The 20,796-nt window shown below is 33.2% G+C and overlaps 1 protein-coding gene across 1 annotated transcript in view; it reads right to left on the bottom strand.

Annotated features, from left to right (window-relative positions):
- The window catches only part of DNAH8 (dynein axonemal heavy chain 8), a 150,737-nt gene that overhangs the window by 48,520 nt on the left and 81,421 nt on the right, over positions 1 to 20,796 (bottom strand). Inside the window, exons 52-65 of the mRNA XM_074864838.1 lie at positions 19,882 to 20,119; positions 18,751 to 18,893; positions 14,631 to 14,765; positions 12,240 to 12,362; positions 10,259 to 10,472; positions 9,599 to 9,708; positions 8,880 to 9,043; positions 5,668 to 5,860; positions 5,118 to 5,240; positions 2,882 to 3,012; positions 2,401 to 2,554; positions 1,776 to 1,940; positions 972 to 1,198; positions 471 to 589 (exon numbers count right to left, since the gene is read on the bottom strand). Of these exons, the coding sequence (XP_074720939.1) occupies positions 471 to 589; positions 972 to 1,198; positions 1,776 to 1,940; positions 2,401 to 2,554; positions 2,882 to 3,012; positions 5,118 to 5,240; positions 5,668 to 5,860; positions 8,880 to 9,043; positions 9,599 to 9,708; positions 10,259 to 10,472; positions 12,240 to 12,362; positions 14,631 to 14,765; positions 18,751 to 18,893; positions 19,882 to 20,119 (2,239 nt within the window). The remainder of the gene's footprint in view (positions 1 to 470; positions 590 to 971; positions 1,199 to 1,775; positions 1,941 to 2,400; positions 2,555 to 2,881; positions 3,013 to 5,117; positions 5,241 to 5,667; positions 5,861 to 8,879; positions 9,044 to 9,598; positions 9,709 to 10,258; positions 10,473 to 12,239; positions 12,363 to 14,630; positions 14,766 to 18,750; positions 18,894 to 19,881; positions 20,120 to 20,796) is intronic.

Here is a 20,796-nt window from a genome sequence, read left to right as displayed (position 1 = left end):
CTTATCACGTAGAATTCTCTATTCTGTTAGATTGATATACGAAACCTTTTCTCATAAAGACCAAGTTTCCTATGGTGTTTTGTTGCCTTCACAGATTTACAAAAGCATGTCTAGATGCAAACTGGAGAAAACTAGAAATGTATTCTGAACCCCTTAATTACTAATCTAATGTACTCTCTGGCCCTTTTCAGGTTCTACTTTCTATTATAAATGTTAACTGGAAATATTAAAGTTTACTATAATGCAGAGATGATTAAGCTGGCAGCTTCTTTGAGGCATTCTTGTAAGAAAATCATTGTGAGTTGATGAGAGCTGGAGTGCTTGGAAATGGTCCTCATATGCTACCAGTTTTGGACTATGGATCCAGCAGAACTGATTTTAAGTGATCACTGATTAAAAAGACAAATATTAAAAACACAGATCATTTGAGACCATACATGGAAATATATATTTATCCCTATACTGCTTACCAATTTGCATACGTTGAGCTTGTTCATTAATACTCTCTAACTTTTCAGTATAAACCTCTTTGTAGCCATTGATGAAAGAGATATAGGATTTAGGTGTTACATAAGTTCTTCTTCGATACCTAAAATATTGGTAACATCAACTTACTACACATTTTTGATATGTGCAGACATTTGATTACTTCCAATGAAACAGAAGATTATGTAAATCAAGTCCTTAATTCAGAAAAAATCAAATTTCTCCATAATGCAAACCCTTATTTCCAATTACATTGGTTTTGTCCACAAAAGCAATGTTAAAGATTCTTGAATAGTTGGAATGAAGATAATAAATTTGCAATATAATAGTAATTACTTTTCATGGCCTTTTCATGTATTAATATAGCAGATTTATTTTTGTATTAGCCTTAAAAGACACTTATTGATTCATATAACACAAGTTCAGAAAACACTATCAGTAGCAACACTTCTGGGATTAATTATTGCATTTGTATAAAACATTACCTTTGGAAATAATTCTCACAGCTTTCTGAAACTATATCATGAAAGAGACCCATGGTTTCCACTACTTGTGTTTTAACTGATGCAGAGCAGACTATATTAAATTCTGAAAGAAAATAACTGGCTACAGCTACAAGAGCTTCCTTGGGCCATCGACTGAACCAATCCATGGTGCACCCTGATATAAGACCAGGAAATTTCAAAGAACGTGCACGGAACTTCTCACCAACCTAAAGAGAGTAACACTGTTAATTTACAAGATGATACTTAATTAGGTCAATCAAAATGTTTAATTCATATAAACAACTAAATAGTCTTTTTTTCTTGCTAATTTTCTGCTTAGAAAACCCTACAGTTTTTTCTTATATAGAAGTATTTTGCCAAATTTCCAACATTCAATATTTTATGAAATTTGAAGAAAAAAATTCATGACAAATACAAATGTTTCTTAATATTCTAAAACTTCAATTATAATTTTAATTTCCATTAAATTATTGGTTTCAAGTAACAAGCAAGAATTTCACAAAGATACACGCATTGATTTGTGTTAGGAGAGCATATGTCAGAAGGAAAAACTAAAAATTACTTTAACATGTAAGGAATGATTTAATTTTTAAGTATGTTGCTTTTAAGTTTTGCCAACTGTACTATTACTTTTATTATCTCAGAAATTATAACCAGACTTGAGTAATTTTTTTATGCATCTTTAAATGCCCTTAAAAATATAAAGCTTGAATAATCCTGTCACATCTTATAGGATAGTTTGTTATTGAAAGTAAGGAAGACGGATATGAAGAAAAAACTTACTGGAGAAAAGCAGAGGACAACATGCAAGTTCTTCTTTGCCCGAGTTAAAAAGTATTCATAAAGATTATCAAAGGTAGGAGAACACCGAGGCATCTCTTTTTTCATCACAGGTATTAGTGCTTGGGTGATTTCATCCAATTCATCCCGAGCAAATAAATTAGAAATCTTTTTATAAAATGAAAATTGATAAGAAAATAAATTCCATGGATGTAATGATTATAGAGTTTATAAATATTTGGCTGTTTACATCTGTCTCTCTCTCTCTGAATATATACAGTTTAGATAGGTTAAAACCCAGATTTGTCCCTGATTTAGATTTATGTAATTCCATTAAAAATTAGAAAGTCTAACTCAGGAAGAGTACAGATCTTGACTGGTCAGTGAATTCTCATTTAATAAAGGCTACTGAAATACCCACCACAGCTCCTTATCTTTTCCTGACTTACACTGAAATAGAGATAAAGGAACTCCATACCAAGAGCACTCCTTATTTTAAAAGTTGAGATATTTTAAAGTTAATCATTATTGATTCTACAATTTATTACCAAAATAAACAAACTAGTGGGAACAAATTCTGCATTTGCCTGCTTCTGAAGGACATGGCACATCATGTTAAAACTCTTACCTCTCCTGAAGACAGCAGAGTATTTACATATTCCAAAAATGACTCCTCCTTTATTTCATTATCAGTGAAAATAAAAGTGATGCCTTGCCCTTCTGCTCCAGCTGTTCTATACAACAATTTTAAATCATCTGACAGATTGCTTACATTATAGGATCTAGGAAGAATAAGAAACATTACCTGTTACTTCAAAACAACTCAGAATACCACTATTTTCAGATTATACTGTTTTATAAATGATAGTGCAAACATCCTTTGTAAAAATACATATTTTGGCTCAAGGATAGCTAACACATGGTCCAGCTTTTTCAGCTCAAACAATTCAATCTTATATACAAACCAGATAAGAATTCATTTTTTTCCACATTTTTAAATGGTGACAAAATTAAATAAATAAAAAAGGCTGTTAAAAATATAAGGTTATGACTATGTAAAGGAAAAGCAATAGCATAAATTGGATTTATATATTTCTTTCATTTCTTACCTGGTTAAAGTGATCTGAAATATTTTATAGCCAGCAATAAATGAGGCCAACCTTGAAAGACTTTGTTTTCCAGAACCACCAACTCCAACAAGTAAAGCATTTCCATATTCTGTCCGAATTATCCGGGAAATCTATATCGGAAAAAATGAAAGAAAAGCACATTAATAAATTTAACTTAAAACATTAAGTAGCAAAACTTGAAATCTGTTATACTCCACACTTTATTTACTGGAGTATAAGGTAAAGATTACTAAAAGTATACTTGCAGAAAATTTTTCCTCTCAAAAGAACACTTGTACATTCTTTAGGAATTTTGTGTAGCTAATGGAAAAGTTGCACGTAAGAAGATAAGATGGTTATAACCAGTTACATACAGGAGTTAAATACATAAAGGGAGACATTTGGAGCTCCATTTTATGTTGACAGTATCATCCTGAATGTGTTTTAAAATACTTATTAAAAAAATTAACTAGAATAATAAACATACTACATTCCTAATTTTAAGAGTCTGAAAAACTTGGACACATGTCGGAGAGACATTGGCCTGTCAGCTCTGCGCAGCCCCTGAGAAGCACCAGGGCTTTGATGAGAAACAGGCCTTTGATGAAAAACAGGTCTTTGATGAAAAACAGGTCTTGGGAGAAAGATAAGAAACTGCTGAGTTGTGCCAAGGTGGCAGGGAAAAACAACGGACAGCTGCAACACTGAACTGTGAAAAGTTACCACCGCGTGAACAGCGCATGAACAAGAAGTTGATTGGTCTGCACAGCGCATGTTAGAGTGGTCTTATGCTGATAGGAGAAAAGGTAGATAGCTGTCTAATTGCTGATTTGCTAATTATGAAGTAAGAGCTTTAATGAGAGCATAAGTATGTACTATTGTAAGAATAAATGGCCCCTGCCCTGCAGGAAAAAAAAAAAAAAAAAAAAAAGAGAACACTGACTCGTTATTTTGGCTGCTACAGACACATTTAAAATATCGTTTAGAGTTATCTTCTGTTTTATCTACCTTCAGCATTTCCTTTGAGATAGTTTTCTCAACAATTCTCCCAGATACAAAAGCTGGATTGCAAATTTACTATGTTATTGCTTTTTTACAAAGCTCCTGTATATACATTACATCTTCCTTGGTTTTATTATATGTTAGTGCATTATTACTTTTAAGATGCTACAGTTTGCTTTGGTCCTTGTGTAAATTATGTATTTACATCAAGGCTTTGAATTCTATTAATTTTTTCCTTCAAAGAAATTTTGGTTTTATGGACAGTTCCCTCTGAGCCTATCCAGATAATTTCACACTTACACTTCCATTTTAATACAGTTATAAGGGTGACTAAATTTACTGTCACCATAATGACAGCAGGGGTCCTTTCTACTACCTAAATGCATATCCCAGCTATTCTGGTCAAAATTTGCCAATGGACATGGAGTTTCAGAGGCTTTCAAAGTCTTTGGAAATTCACCTAGGATCATGTGAACTGTATTTAAAAATAAAATTATTATCTTCTGTTTAAACGCAAAGCAAACAAAGTAATTTACTTCACTTGAGACCAGAAGAACCAAACATCTCCTGTTTTGGTTTCACTGTCTTTCAGTAAACAGAGCATCAATTTAAAGTAATTCCTGAGCTAATTAACACAATTTCTTAAACCTGAGGCACAGCTTCAAACAAATCTCGTGTTTAGCCTTTCTTTTCCCCCCGTGAATCGGATTCTGACTTCAGATGAATTCTCTCCTTATATCTTCCTTTCTGAATAGGGGTTCAACTGGTTGTAAACGGAGACTTTCCTCTACCCTACGCACTGATTCTACTGCGGCCCTGATTTATATTTCATGTCTCTCATCCAGTCAGATTGTACCTCATGTTGTTTTGGTCACTTGTCAGGTACAGATACCTTTGAAGTGTTCTGTGAATTCTTAATCATTAAAAATCATTCTATATACAAAATATAAATGTGCCTCTTTATGACCTCACCTTTCATATTGAGGTAAATCTTCATACATCTGAATACACAGAAGCTTAAACAAATATATAAAATAAGGTATTTATTACAGAACTTGCAAACAGGTAAAATGACTGTAGCTCTTTCCTAGATTATGAAAATGACTAGGCAAAGATGGTAAGCAAGTTTGGGGGTAAGTGTAGCTTTTCAGAATGTGCCCTCTAAGCATAGCTTGCCCAAATCAGGAACACTGTTGCAATAGTTAAACTAATAAATAAGTAACAAATCCCAAACCTTAATAAGATGTGCCATTGCATCCTTAAAAAACACCAGATCAAGAAATGATCCTCTAATATGTTCATTGTATTGTGTTTGATACATTTGCAATTTTTCACAAAGAAATTCAAAGCTTGGAATCTGAAAAAAAAAAAAAACACCACCACCAACCCATCAGAAAGAATACTAGCATGGCCCTTCAGAATTTAAAACTGTGATGATATTTTTACACAAACTTGGGTTCATGTATTGGCCACGTGTAATGAAATTATCTTGTCAATTCACTACAGTGATTGTAGTGTTTAAGCAGAAATTTTCTGCTAATGGTGGGAAAAAAAGGAGCAAGTAAAATAGGAACAAAGAAACTACATTTATATGACATTATTAACTTTAACATCACTAAAATTATTTATTGCATACTAACCAGAGAAGTCTAGATATATCTTCACAAAAAATGTAGTAGGTATTCAACAAAACCTTCTGTATGATATGAGTTCAGCAATATAACCATACTTAATAATTAAAGGAAAAATTCAGTGCCTAGTATTTTAGGTGTAAAATGAAATACCTCCTCATAAATTTTTGGTGCTTCAAACACAGAATCTTCTGGTTCATCACCAGTTGGTTCAGGCATCTCCCGTAAAAAGTCTACAAAATATGGTTCAACTTGGAGACCTTCTGTTAAGTCTGTATCCACATATTTCTCAATAGCTTTAGTAATAGTTTTATCAAACCAGGCTGTATCTTCAGGACTAATAAATCTAAAAATCATGGATTAGTAAAATTTGTAAAAAAAATTATTTCTAGTTATATAGGGAGAAAAACAGATAATTAAATGCTAAAAAAAACTTGTAACATTTCAAAGAAAAATACAGATTAGGCAATATGTTTTAGACAATAGTCACAGAAATGGATTAGGCAATATTCACAGAAATTAAATGCTTCCATACTCTAAAGCATAACAGTCAATCAAGTAAAACACAAAACCAACTTGACTTTCCGACTTTCACCTAGAACTAGGCAATGACAGACCATTTAATTTCTCAGATTAAAAAGATTGAATGATTTCCCAAATAACCATTGCTAAGTGACCCTTATCATCTTTCAACCTGCAGCAGAATAGCATAAATTATATTATTATAGTACTGCTTATGAAACTGCAATGAGATAAGGAATAGTGAATGGAAGACAGTATATGTCACTATAACCTGCTTTAATTCTCAATCCTACACCGAAATCCATAATTAACAGAGAGGGATATGCAGGGTGGGAGGAGTAATGCAGATTGAATTAAAGCAGTCTGAAAACACAAATACTAGTGACTACATTTTATTGTTTAAACAACTGTATCTGCTTCCCTTGATAGGTTCAAGATGGTTTTAATACAGAACAAGATCTTTGACTGCTCTGATTATCTGTGGCTGTGATTATCTGAAAAGCAATCAAGAATGATAGTAGTAACTTATAAACATAAAAGGCAAGAACCACCTCGACCCCAGAAAAAGGGAATGCCAACTGTGAATGTCAAACTACAGAAAAACAAAATCATCTTTACTTCTTCCCCTTTTCAGTGATACAACTGAGAGAAAAATAGAACAAACATGAAGAAGCTGTACGTAGTGCTCTGAGCTTTCAAATAAGACAGAGTACTGAAGAACTGTGGTATAGAAACAGCCTAGATATACATTATATACTTCTTTATTGTTAGAGGTTCTCAGTGATGACATGATAATGCTAACCACTATGGAATATAAAAGCAGCATGGAAGAAGAGACTGCAATGCTACACTCTCTCTCTCTAACATATAACGTATTTGTACAAATACATAACTTCCATGTATTTTTAAATTCCCCACAACAAATTAAAAATTATGAGAACATTTCAGTAAACATCAGTGATATTGCTCCTAAATTTAAAGAAAATAATACACTCAAAGTTGTATGATACTTTTGCATTAGTGGGTATGATCCTAACTTCAAATTCAAATCTAATGTTTTCCCCCTTTATATAACAACACCACTCTATTGCACATACAAATGCATATACATCAATTTCAGGTAATTGGTAAATTTGTATAATATATGGTAGTTCAGGCACTTAGAAATATAAATATCAGCACTGTTAGACTTTGTAGTGGAATTACACTGAGTAGGCTTTCTCAGATTATAGAGAAGTAATTATTAAAGTCAGCAGAAAATTCTGACTTTCATTTTTATATTCTTGACAACTGATGGGTAAGATTTCCTTTTAGATTTCCTGCATGTATTTTCTGAACTCATCATATTTATCTAAGGAGAGAGGGAAAAGTGAGCAGGATTTTCAAATTACAATTCCTCTGGGATATTGGAAATGGTCATAATAGCAATCTTACTTCTTTCGCTATTAACTCAAGTTTGCTAATGCACCTTCCTGGGGAAAATGAAAGTCATCTGCCAGCTGTTTCAGAGCTCTCATGGAAGAAAATGAGGGATTCTAGAAGATACAGATAGACATGGTAAACAAAAGTGTTTGACAGTTGTCTATGTTTTGTTTGTAACTGTTTTGAACATTTACCTGAAACAGAGGGCAGTTGTTTCATCCACCAGTTTTGGAAATGTGTAATTCATCTCTAAATTCTACATACCTTGCTTTGTTTTTGTTTCAACTGAGTACTTGCTAAAGTCCACATACCAATGTATACTTAGGAGGATTTCACTTTGTCCCTCTTCTTTTGAAAAGGGAGATGAAACTCCTTATAATTCCTTTATAGCTTTGCTTTTTCCTTTATGTTGACCAAGTTACTAGAAGAGCGATTAAGCCTGACTGTACTTGAATACAATGCAATCATGATGTATACATCTTGCCTTCTACCATGCCAAATCATCTGCACCAGATTGCATTTATGTAGTTAGCATCTTAAAATAGATAAATTCCTTTTTAGATTTCTGCAACTATGTTGAATATTGAAAAAATTCTGGTCATGACACTTGCCATTTCGAGGCCTTTATGGCTAATTAAAAGCAAAAGCAATATTATACGCCTTCTTGTGTCCATGGCAAAACATTTTTCATTCCTTTCACTTTATGATAGCTTTATAAAGAAAATGCAGTGTAATAAAATACACATACATATTTTTAAGAGTCAACATTTAACTTTAATGCTTTAATTATAAAGCATTAATTTTATAAAAAATTATGAAAGCCCTTCCTCAGGAAATCAGGATAAGAAATAATTGTATTTGTGAAAATCCACAATAGTGGTGGGTATATGTCAATTTTTTACTGGCAGCTACAGTACTACATCTAGAATTTCACAAGAATTTGAAAGACTGTAAACACAAAAATATTATTGGACCTTATGACAGAGCTCATAACTGTAGATAGTTTTATGACTATTTTAAAGGAGATTTAGAGGAGATGGGTCATTTTTTAATTATAGGCATGCAACACTTTTCTGTGAGGAGATCAAAGCAATTTTAAATTATTCTCTGTATAAATTTAGGACACTGTACAATGCTCTTTTTTTACAGAGGAACTGGCTGAGTGTAGCCAAAGATAAGTGCAAAAAAATGTAGAACATAGAATACACATATATTTTGAAGTTGTCCATCCCATTATTGAGCTAATCTATCAGTACATAGCATGACATTTGTTGGGATAATACCCCAATGCAGACTGAACATAAAATAAGACAAATTTTTTTCATATTGGCCTAATAAGGTTTATCACAGTAAGAAGTTTTCCACATGTATGAGCATAAATGGCTAAACCTACTAAATATAAAATGCTGTAGTTATTATACCTGTCAGCAATTACTCTGGTACATTCATGTTTAAAAAGCCTTAGAAGGACAGTGCTGCTGTTGCATTCTTCTGCCTTTATAGTTAACATTCCTTGCCAAATTCTAGAAAGGTCTCGAAGGTTGAAGATATAGTGGAATTTAGATGGAGTAGGCAGCATCTTTGTCTAAAGAAAAGTATTGTTAATATTCAAAATCAGTAACTTCTAGAAGGAATCAAGAATAATAGAAATTATAAATGTATAATTAACACATATAAAACATAAAAATAACAAAACTACTCATTTTCACACATAATACTGTGGGCAAACTCTTTCTAAGAAGTCATCAAAAATATATAATTTGTTTGGAAGAAGGATTACTAAATGTAAAATCCCAGCTCTTATAATATGTAATTATTTCATACATTGCTCTGCACTTTATAAATTAAAAATTATAATTTATAAAGAATTTCACTCCCCGTTCCTTAGCTATAGTGATTAAAGCTTTGGATAGCATGAATAAAACTATAGGAATTAATGGACTGATATTTCCATTAATCTTGTATTTCTTGTATACTGAAATCTGATATTTACCAGATTGTATCTCCAAAACATTTTTAGCCCATCTTTCTCCTGTTATTTTCTTGTTATAGATATGTTCTTAAGGAATATGTGCCTAAATTACACTAATAGGCACTCTGTTCAGACTGATTGTGATAAAACTTCCCCTGTAATTTATACCTTTGTCCACTGCCACAATATTCTGCCTGTTGGGACCAATTTTTTCACCATATCACATACTTCAGGGTTGAATTTTCTACAAGAATGAAAGTATCCACAGCCAATAATACCTGAAAAGATAAAATGCTCTATACAATCTCAAGCTGTAGGATATAATAAGGTAGGTTGTGGGTAAGACATATAAGACAAGATATATACTTATTTAAAACATTAATTTGCCTTTAAACTACAGATGAAAGAATTTTTTCTCTCTTGTCCGTGGCTTTTCTGAACCAGCGTAGAAACAACTGGCACAAAGTGGAGGCTTTTAACATTATACTATATTGACAAGGTTAACAGAATTGAGAACTTCAGCAACAGAGGGCATTTCAGATAGTGCAGAGGTGGAATGGTAACCTACACAGTAATAGCAGTGTTCATATTCTTCCAGGAAGCGCCATTGATTTCTTACTAATTATTTTGTTGTCCAAAATTAGAAAGACAAGCATTCAAAGGGGTTAATTTATCTTCCACGGCACTATTTTTGTTGTAATACAGCTTCAGCTGTTTCACTGGAAGTAGTATGAATTTGCATGACGAAAGTGAGAAAGAGAACATACTTTTATACATTTTAAGTCAATTATGAAAAAAAATGTATACGAAAACAAGAGAAAGAAGTACCAAAAATTTTGTCGATGGATGCATTGGATGGCAATGTACAATTGAATACACAGAACTGTCTTTTTAAACGCTGGGGAATATCATTACGCCCTCCTCCAGGATGTATCATTGCTGCTATTAATTGTATATCTACAATTGTAGTGAAGTCTCCAGGTTTATCCAAGCTGTACATTCCTTTCATTTCCATCATCTGACGAACTATTTCATTTGTTATCTGTAAGTTTATGTAACTTGTACAAATTAGAAACTCAATCAAGAAAAAAAGAAAATATACCCTGATAATTTAATTTCTTCTTGTAACTCTACCACTAATCCCTAGAGAGAAGTTTTTGCTCTAATCTAAACTCAGATTAAATTATCTTCCTTAGTCATATGGAGATCTTGGTTTACGTGATTTTAAACAGCAGGAAAATTCTTTCAGATCTGTACTACCATATAATATCAACAAAATGTGTTTGTATTCCTTTTAACTAAAAAAAAGTTAAGGCAATGAACTGGAAAAAAATTTGGTTTGTTCCATATTTTGCTGCTGGACATTCAGCTCCAGATGTTCAAACTATGTTTTTCAGTTCTCCCTTGGGCCTTCTTTGAATCAAAACAACTAATTCTGTTTTTGAAACAGGAAGCTGTTTATTCTGAAAAGGTCATTCACTCCACATTCCACTCTACAGAACCTGTATGGATCAGGAGGCAGCAGTCTGCCCCCATAGCAACTGCTCCAACGATATTCAGCAAGACTTATGTGCTCCCATACCCCAACAAAGCACTGATCACAAACCATCATCCCATTAAAAATATTTCAGTAATGTCTTGGGGCCATAACGGAAGTCCTAGTGGAGGTCCCTCCATAATGGAGATCCTTCCTATTACTGAACGCTGCCTGGCCCTGTGAGGGCTTTTCGTCAAACACAACCACCTATGTTCTAGACTACAGTCAAGAAACTCAGTTCTGTGGATTATTTGATGTTAGTTTCAATTTAAAAAAAAAAAAAAATTAAAGTTCTCTCAAGTGAGAGCAAATGATGCAAACCAAAGAACTGATATATATTGCCATTTAGGTAGGAGGCCAGGTTCTGCTTCAGACACACTAAAAACATATGCTTGGCTTCCATTTTGACAAAAACAGCTTTTGAAAGTGAAGAGGAGGAACTATTCAGTCTACATAGACTCACTTATATCCATACTGCTGCTTAAATACATGCTCAAGCCCACTCTCATCAGCCGACCTACTATCCACACTGTTAACAAACCAGCTCAATGCTATGAGTAGCCTTAACCTAAATTTTGAGCCTCATAGAAGCCAGAGAGCCTGAGCACAGTGTGCACAAAAGTGCACAGAGGTCCCATTGTTTCTCATTTGTTATTTACTCTGAGCAAATTAAAAAAAGTCATGGTCTTGGTCTTTACATTAGAATAGACATTCCAGAAAACCTAGCATCCTGGGCTATAAATACTCCAGACGTACTATGGAGAGGAACTGTGAGACACTTTGCCTGATTTTGGGTCTGTAGAGGCATATGAATGTTACACACCCAAATTGTAGATGGGCTCATCAAACACCAAAAATCTTTAATTCAGTTTGCAAACCAATGTGTTGCCCTTGGATTTGGACACAGCCTTTATTACTTTTTCCAAAGTATCACACTTTCATTTTGCAGAAAGTTTACTGGTGCTCTCAAATTAATGGCAATCTTGAAATTAATAATACACTACTTTAGTACAGTGATGCTTTTTATTTAGTGTTACAAAAATGTAAGACAGTAGAGATAATGTAAGATGACACCATTATCCTAAATGTCTCTTCAGTAAATCTAATTTGTTCCCTTTTTTTTTCTTCATTGTTGTACCATAATTAGAAAGCATTTCCAATAATTAACAGTTAATTAAAACATTGAGCAAGTCCACTGATTCCTATGTATATTAAAAAAAAAAAAAAAAGCACAATTTGAGAATAAATTGTACTTGTTAAAAAACAGTTTACCTGATCTCCCCATTCATTGACAAATGGCATATTGATATCATCAACAAAAACAGTCATTTTTTTGCCACCAGGAGGTCCATAAGTACTTCCAATGCGTTTGTCCACATAACTCTCTATCGACCTCTAAAAATTAAAGAAAGTTCTTGTTTTGCATCTAAAGCAACAATATCTAAAAGGTATTGTTAAAAAATGTGTTACTTATTGCTTTCTGCTACAGCACTTATCCAGCAATTTCCTCTTTTTGTTAGTAGTTTCATCTTTGATTCGTCATTAAGGAACCATATTCTCCTCTTCATCACACTCCATGCAATTCCCTGGCCTTATGACCATGTCCAGCAACCCACCTCTGGCTATCAGAGAAGTTTTTAAAGTGTTCAAATTCAGAAATTATTCTTTCATTATCAGCATTGAAGCCAATTATTATCATGAAGTCACAACTAACATTAATTTTAGTATGATGCATTATGTCTGCATGAAATATTACATCTTCTTGTGAACTGCATTTCAGTCTTCAAACATGTCAAGATTACTGCAAGAGAAACTGCTAAGAGAAAAGAAAATGGACAGATCAGAAGATCACAAGTATTGAATTCTGTTGCATATACATTTTTTTCCTCTTGCTTCTCAAATCAGTAAGAGATAGTGGGAAGATAGCACACACAATTTGAGAAATGAAGGATTAATCAAAATTGTATTAATTATGAGCAGTCTAGAATATTGGCAAGCAGAAATAGTATTTTCATTATCTACAGCATAATTGTTATAAATACTGGACTTAGAAAGGCATTTAAGAACCTCCCTTCCAAAGGGTAGCTCTGGAGAGGAATGGAGTCTGTTTTCAGAGAGTGTCATGTGCTGTCTGAAAATGATGACTGCTTTGGATTTCCCCTAGCTAAGTTCAGTTGTTTTATATTTGCAGTACAACTGTAGACCATATAGAGGCAATTTAGATTCCTTTTACAATTATTTCCCACATGTTTTATAAGCTAAGTAATGCAGTATTTTTACATTTTGGTGGCAATAATCTTTTAAGACTGAGTTCGTTACTAAATAAGAAGCAGGATGCAATAGACAAATAAGACATTGATATGTAATTGAAATATATCTTCAAAGTTCTACAGCTCTACAGTCTTTCTAAAGGTATCCAGAACATAAAAAATGGCAGAACAAGATGGTAGCAGATGTTTTCCTTGGACAAATAATTTTTTTAGTTTTACAAGCTTAAATGTCATCCTATATGAGTAATGTGTCATGTTCTATCATAAAGATAGACATATTAATAGAATTTTTGAAACAGAAAACAGATACAAGTTTTATCCAAAGTTGTTGTCTCATTTTTTCACAACAGAAAATAATTAGCTGAATGTTCTAAGATAAACACATAAAGAACATTATTAGCATTAATGTGTCATTTTAGAGATATTCAATTAAGGTGAAAAAGAAAAACTCCTAAGAGAAAGAAAGTGATTACATATGAAATCAAGAACTTTGTAGCACATCTAACACATCCAAAATCACCCAATCTTTCAAATATCCTCAGAATAACGACTCAAAATTTAAAAACTATTTTGAGTGTCGCTCTTTCAAGTGTCTAGAAGCAGTTCACCTGTTTTTCTGCTACATCTCTCCTTGGAAATCAGCAGAGTGAGCTATGTATTCAGCTAGCTAGCTGAGAACAAAGACCGTACCTTCTAAGGTACTACAGGACTGCAGCAGAGACAAGACACTATAAGTTCCTTTCACAGACTGTCTGTACCAGAGATGAGGAAGTCTGGGTTTTGTTTTTGAGACAATAATGTTCTAGGGACCATAATATGCTAAGCAAAGGACACTGAGACAGAGATACTAACTGTTCAATTAATCTTGCATGCATGAAAGGATGCCTGCCATTATTCTGTCTCAGTTTGATATAAACTATGGCCAGAGATCTTATGCGCAACATAAAAGCTAAGCAGACATTCTGTGAGTTTGGAATTTTTTAAAAAAAGAGATGTTTAAGCCATTATTTTTCATCATTTTGTCATTTAACAAAAATAAAAATTATAGTTATAAATTAAACAATCAGGAAAAAAATGAAGTATAACCAAAAATTTTCATTAATCTAAAATGAAAAGGAAAGGTCTTCAGCAAAAAATGGATCCTTAGAATTCCCTAATGAAAAAAGCACACAGCAAGCCTGAATATATGTATCCCTATCTGAGTGACTGTATTTTATTCCGATCTGCAAAAATTACTTTTTATGGAATTTTCTGAAGTGTTTAAGTGACTTAGAGGAAAAAGATCCTTTAGACTTTATTTCTAAATCACTTCTTTTATCATGAGAATTAAGTACACTTTAAATACTTAGCAAGGAAATTATATGCAAGAATTGTTTAAAATCTAAATTTTTACCTGAAACATAAATGGTTCTGTGGCAGATGAAAAGTTTAAACATTTTGACAAATGCTCTTCTGGGTCATATTTCTTCACATATGCCTTAATCATGACGGTCTTTGCAGTCCCCTGTTCTCCTGTCAGCAAAACCGCCTGTAACAGATATTTAAATCGCATAAGTAGTATCAAAACTTAAAATTAAATACGCATAACAGACCTATTTCAGAGAAAGGGATAGTTTCTGTGTCTACTTTTGAATGATATATTATCCTGGTAAGTTTCTCCTGTGTCTCCATGTGCAGTGACACAGTATGTGTTTTTCATTCCACCCAGATTCTCCAAGAAAATTATTTACAGAGTCAAAAGAGAATGGATGAAGTGAGAATGTACTAGAGGTTTCTCTTCCAGTTGCTTAACTTCTTCCTCTTTCCAACACATTCACCGCAGCAGTCTCCTGTACTGGACGACCCTAAGAAGGCTTTCTTTATAATGGAAAGTAGTCATTGACATCTAATTTAAATATAAAATTTCTGCTTTTGGTTTGGCCATAGGTATCCTTGTGACACATGCTTGCAATAGAAGGATAGTTCCTTCTTCCCAGCACTGTCCTTAAAGCCACAATACAGTATAGATTAGATTTAGCTATATCCCCTCTCAAGCATAGTACTAAAAGAGATACTCTAAAGGTCTGTAGAGACATGACATAAAAATAATTACAAATAAGAATAACAGATACTGAACTGTGTACAGAAGTCTTAACTGACACAGCAATGGTTTGTAGTAAATGTTAGTAATGATTGTTTCCTAAATCAGACTGTTGCTTTCCACAGCTGGAAATGTAGTCCTTTTTGAAGCTCCTCTTATATTTCCATTTATTGTCCAAAATACCTGATCTAATCCTCTTCTCTAAACTGAATGTATGAGGAGATACATAAAATTGATTTGCAGTGAACATTGTACTGTTCACATCCCCTGTTAGACAGGTCAGTGAAACTGGCAGGAAATGAAGCAATTTAGCAGTGAAACTCTGATATGTATTTTATGTTCCACTCACAAAAAGAACTGAGAACAGCAACAAAGGCAAATCACCTGTTTTCAAAGCAGGCAGCTATTCTTGAACTTTCCTCAAAGGAACACCATCCTTCCTTTAAGGAATACTGGTCCCTATCCACCGCTTCTCATCTCCTAAATTGGAATTTTAAGTCTGTTGCAGGTTTTCCAGCCTAATTATGCTGACATAAACTGACTTGGGAAGAAAGGCCTTCTGGATCCTCAAAGAGTCCATGTGTGCTCTGAAAGCAGTATGTTTTGCAGAATTGGAACCAAACTTGACCTGTGCTTTTTGTCCTGAATTTCATCGACAGCCTGTCATGGACATGCTTGATTCTTTCTCGGAACAGCCATAGAGGAATGGGAAACCAATGCACTTTTTTCAGAATACTTTTAACAATAAGATGATTGATATTGCATAGGGCTTTTAGATGACTTATATCAAACTTTGTCAAAGGAGATTTTGGCCAAACATGTTCACAGAAATGTCAGGAAATCTTAGAATTTTTCCCAAAATTTTTCTCCTTACTGACTGTTTTATTATTGAAAACAAACTCCCTTTTGATAAGAACATAATTGTTCTGTCTCCTTATCATGGCAGTATTTACAACAGCAGCATTTGATGCTTCTAATAAGGTACTTTTGGCTGTTACAACTAATACTATCTTAATGTATGCCTCACTATATATTTTTTTATTTTTCAAAGCATTTTTACTCCTCTCTGGTGGCTTATTCAAATTAAAGGTGCAGAAAATTCTTGTTTCAAGCTGATATTTTGATAGCAAGTATTTTTTCAGACATGTAATAATCCTCCATGGTTTTTTTCTAGCTCAGATTTTCATCCTACTTATGCTTTTGACAGATGGTATTATCTTCATTATTATATCCACTCCGTGAAAGGAATTTAATCAGTTTCCAAGAAGGAGTTTGTATTTATTTATGATTGTGAGCACTGAAGTTGATAATGCAGGAGATCTGAAATGCTCAAATACTCCTGACTGACTTGCTCCTGCTTTAAATTAATGCTCTCCAACAGATAGCCACAACGATACCACACACTCTCATTCTTCACCCTGTTTTTGACATCCAAGTGATCAGTTGACCATGATAACACTGATGATAGTAATAAACTCGCAGAACCTACAAGTCAGACCTGTAAAACACTGTTTTGGTTTCATCTAGTATATGTAATTCAGCTGTAGCTGTGTCCTTGTTTCATCTGGGATAGAGTTAATTTTCTTCCCAGTAGCTGGTACAGTGCTGAGTTTTGGATTTAGTGTGAGAATAATGTTGATAACACTCTGATGTTTTAGTTGTTGCTAAGTAGCGCTTATCCTAAGTTAAGGATTTTTCAGTTTCCTATGCTCTGCCAGCAACAGGTGCACAAATAGCTGGGATGGAGCATGGCCAGGACAGCTGATCTGAACTAGCCAAAGGGATATTCCATATTATTGAACATCACACTCAGTATATAAACTGGGTGGAGTTGGCTGGGAGGGGCCAATTGCTGCTCAGGCATTAGTCAGTGGGTGGTGAGCAACTGTATTGTGCATCATTTGTCTTTTCTTGGGTTTTATTTCTCTCTCTCTTTTCTATTATATTCCTTGTCTTTACTATTATTATTATATTTTATTATTGTTATTATTACGTTATATTTTTTTAGTTATTAAACTGTTCTTATCTCAACCAATGAGTTTTACTTTTTTTTTTAATTCTCCTCCCCATCCCACTTGAAGGGGGGAGGACTGAGAGAGCAGCTGCATGGTCCTTAGTTGCTGGCTGGGGTTAAATCACAAGCTGGAAAGAAAGTCATGCTGCTGTGATCTGATCCAGGGGAGAAAAAAAAAGAAGATATTTCTCTATCACAGTTCAATATGTGATTAAATCAAACCCTATCAAATAAAAAATGCTTGAAAACAAAGCAAGATGACTGCTTCCATGGAGGCGAACATTCTGCTCGACAGGGAAGCATAGACAAGTCCCATTGCATACTGAATTCTGAAACTTTTCAGATGAAGAGAGGAAGATATAAACTGTATACCACAGAAACACTGAATTGTGGAAAATGTCAGGTTTCAGAGACTCTTTTTGGAAGCCCTAAATGTTTGTTATTTCTATTGAAATGATGGCCAAAAGAATGTACCTGGAAATATAATCATTATCCCCCAAGGCATTAACGTAGAAAGATTAATTATTTGTTTCCAAATAAAAGATTTTGCATGTTTTCATAATTTGTGGCAGATACATCAAAGCCACAGCCACATTATGGCCTCTGGAACAGTTTCATCAAACCCAGTCAAGAGGTTTTCTGTCCAAATCTCAGAATCTTACAGAAAAACAGATTCCAGCAATGGTTCATGCACTTGTGGTATTTCTAGTACTGGCTTGAGCTACTAAAAAGGGAGTACATGGACTTATATTTCACAAGCTGACACAGATTTCCATAGGAAGTTGCTAGGGTTATTAAGAGCATTGTGATAAAGCAAAATATGTATTTTTCAGATCTTCCTCTGTTTGAAAATAGGCTTGTATATTTTTTAATAATTATTGCTTAATGTAGCCTGAGTCAAAAGCCATGACACCAGGTTGGTCCTTACTGGTTAAAGCTGTATGAGGAGTGTTCTCTCCTTTTCCATAGCTGTGACTACTGCTATTAACTACAGCTTTCTTAATGAAAAAAAAAAAAAAGGCTAGGAATTTCAGATTTTTAGTGAACTGCTTTGTGAAATTTATTTTCCTTGTTTCCAAAGTCAAGAAAGCACAAATCAGAAATATGAATATGGTATAAAGAATAAGAACAATGTTTTATGTCTTTGAGAAAAATTATAGGTTGTCGGAGTTAAACTTTTATGAAAAAAAAATTATAGAAAAGATAATTTAAATGTTTCGCCTGTGCACAGAAATTAGTACAGAGGATTCATATTAAGACAATAAAAACAGAGCAATATGTAAATAATTATATACCTGGCAAGCAATGACTACAGACAGAGAATATGAAGAATTATTGCAGCCACCAGTTACTTTATAAGTAGGTTTCTATTTATTTCAAGTAGTAGGCATATACTTAAATAAATAATCCTGTACTTACTTTCTGTTGTTTTGCAATTGTGTTTATCAAAAACTGAGTTCTGACATTGTCAACATTTGGAACCAGAATAGACGCATAGTCTGGGACATTATCTGTTGGATAAACATATTGCTGAATTCTTTTACTCCAGTGCTCCCAGTCACCTGAAATGACAAAAAAAAAAAGAGGGAAATATCTCACAATATTTGATCATGTTTAAAATTTTGTTAGTACCCAAGAAAAAAATTAATCCTAGATATTGTGGGTGAACTACTACAGAGTATAAAAAGTGATAAGTTTTTTTCAAATCTAGCTAAAATGCATCTATCAAAGCACATGCTTAGTCATGACCTCTAATTAGTCTACAGTCCTACTAAATATACACTTATTTCTTAAATTTTTATATAGCTAGCTAAATAAAAATCCCAAAAGAATGTTTACCTAGAAATTTATTCTCACACTGCTGGTGAAAAATTATAGAACGTGGGAATATGGATTGCACATGTGTACACTAAATCAACATTGCTGGAACAAAAATCTGAATTTGGATACAAGAGAAATAGATGTATTCATGTGAAAATTTACTCTGAGAGGATTAAGTTCTTTCTGAAACTGGTTGTGTGTGTTATTCCAACTGTAAGTTCATTATGGAAAATATCACACTATTCAAAATACCAATATTCACAATATTCAAAATATCACACCATTATGGTTTTGTAAACTTTAAGATTTATTTATCACTGATTATCAGACATGGATAAATAATAACTAAGTGGAATTCCAAACATATTTTTTAACAAAAAATACTAGTTGTGAGGAAATTAAATATAAAATTAATATTAATTTAGACTAAACCAGCCTAAGCATAAATTATCTAAAAATTGTAGGCTGGTTAAGTTAATAGAAAAGAAATCTGTAAGAATGAAATTAAAAGCAGATGAAAATGTTACCAATGAGCACTCTATCCCTTGTTTCTGACTTCTCGCTTCCACAGAGGCACTGCATACAGAATCTGTGTTACTACTATACTGTCATCAAAAATCTCTGCTCATATGATTGTATAATAAGGACTGAAGGAGTAATTTTAAATTTCAAAGAAGCTATACTCAGTTTTAAAATGCCAATATAAAGAAGGTTAGTGCTTTTTCTTACCATAATCAGTAACATAAAACTCATACATCGTTTCACTGCTGCCAGGAGAGATTTCTGGTAAGTTTAATTTATTATCATGAGCTCTAATGAAGGCTTCAAGTTTATCTCTACTGTCCAACTCCAGAAGGGCACCTAAACTCCACATTATTGCAAAGCAGAACAATTTATGCAGATGAAATATAGTTGATAAACCACCTTCTTCCTTCGATGGAATCAAACCTTCCAGAAGATTAATAGACTGAAATATTTCAAAATATTATGCGTTAAGAAAATATTACATAATCACTTTTTTATACCTATATGCACATACATTATTTATATGTATTCAAACTTTAAATCATAATTTGAAAACCATTATAAGTTACCAAAGAATAGCATAAAATTCAGAACTACAAACCCAAGAAAATAGATTAAAGATACCTATATAAAACAGGATAAAATTTTCAAAATTACTTAAGTATTTTGATGATCAACTATCCTTTTAAATTATGCCTATGTAATAAATGTCATTTAAGAGCTAGGGTAACAGAACAGGTTTTTAAAGGGATTTTGTAGTATCTAGTAGGATATTCAGAACTTCAGGAGTAGGTTGGACCTGGCCATTTCTTTCCATCTTTAAGCATGGAAGAATTTTCAGCATCTATCTGATGTATCTATCTCAGTTATGGTCAGTTAATGCATCTATCACATTAACTTCTATTTTGTGTTTTTAAAAAATAGATCTTATGATTGCTTCATTCTGTTTCTAAGGAACTAGATTTCAGATTCCTGAAATCTTGTAACTTGCTATCTACAATTCTGTGATGTTGCTCATGAAGCCAGATGTTTTACTTTCTTAGATAACATCACTCATATTCCCTTTCTACACAAGCCAGTGTCAAGCACATTTTTTCAAAATATGTTTTTTTAACAGTG

Source organism: Strix uralensis, chromosome 3 (genome assembly GCF_047716275.1).
Source record: "Strix uralensis isolate ZFMK-TIS-50842 chromosome 3, bStrUra1, whole genome shotgun sequence".
In the NCBI taxonomy this organism is placed as follows: Eukaryota; Metazoa; Chordata; class Aves; order Strigiformes; family Strigidae; genus Strix; species Strix uralensis.
The sequence above is the reverse complement of the archived record's forward strand: the minus strand, read 5'-3'. Positions and strand labels throughout refer to the sequence as shown.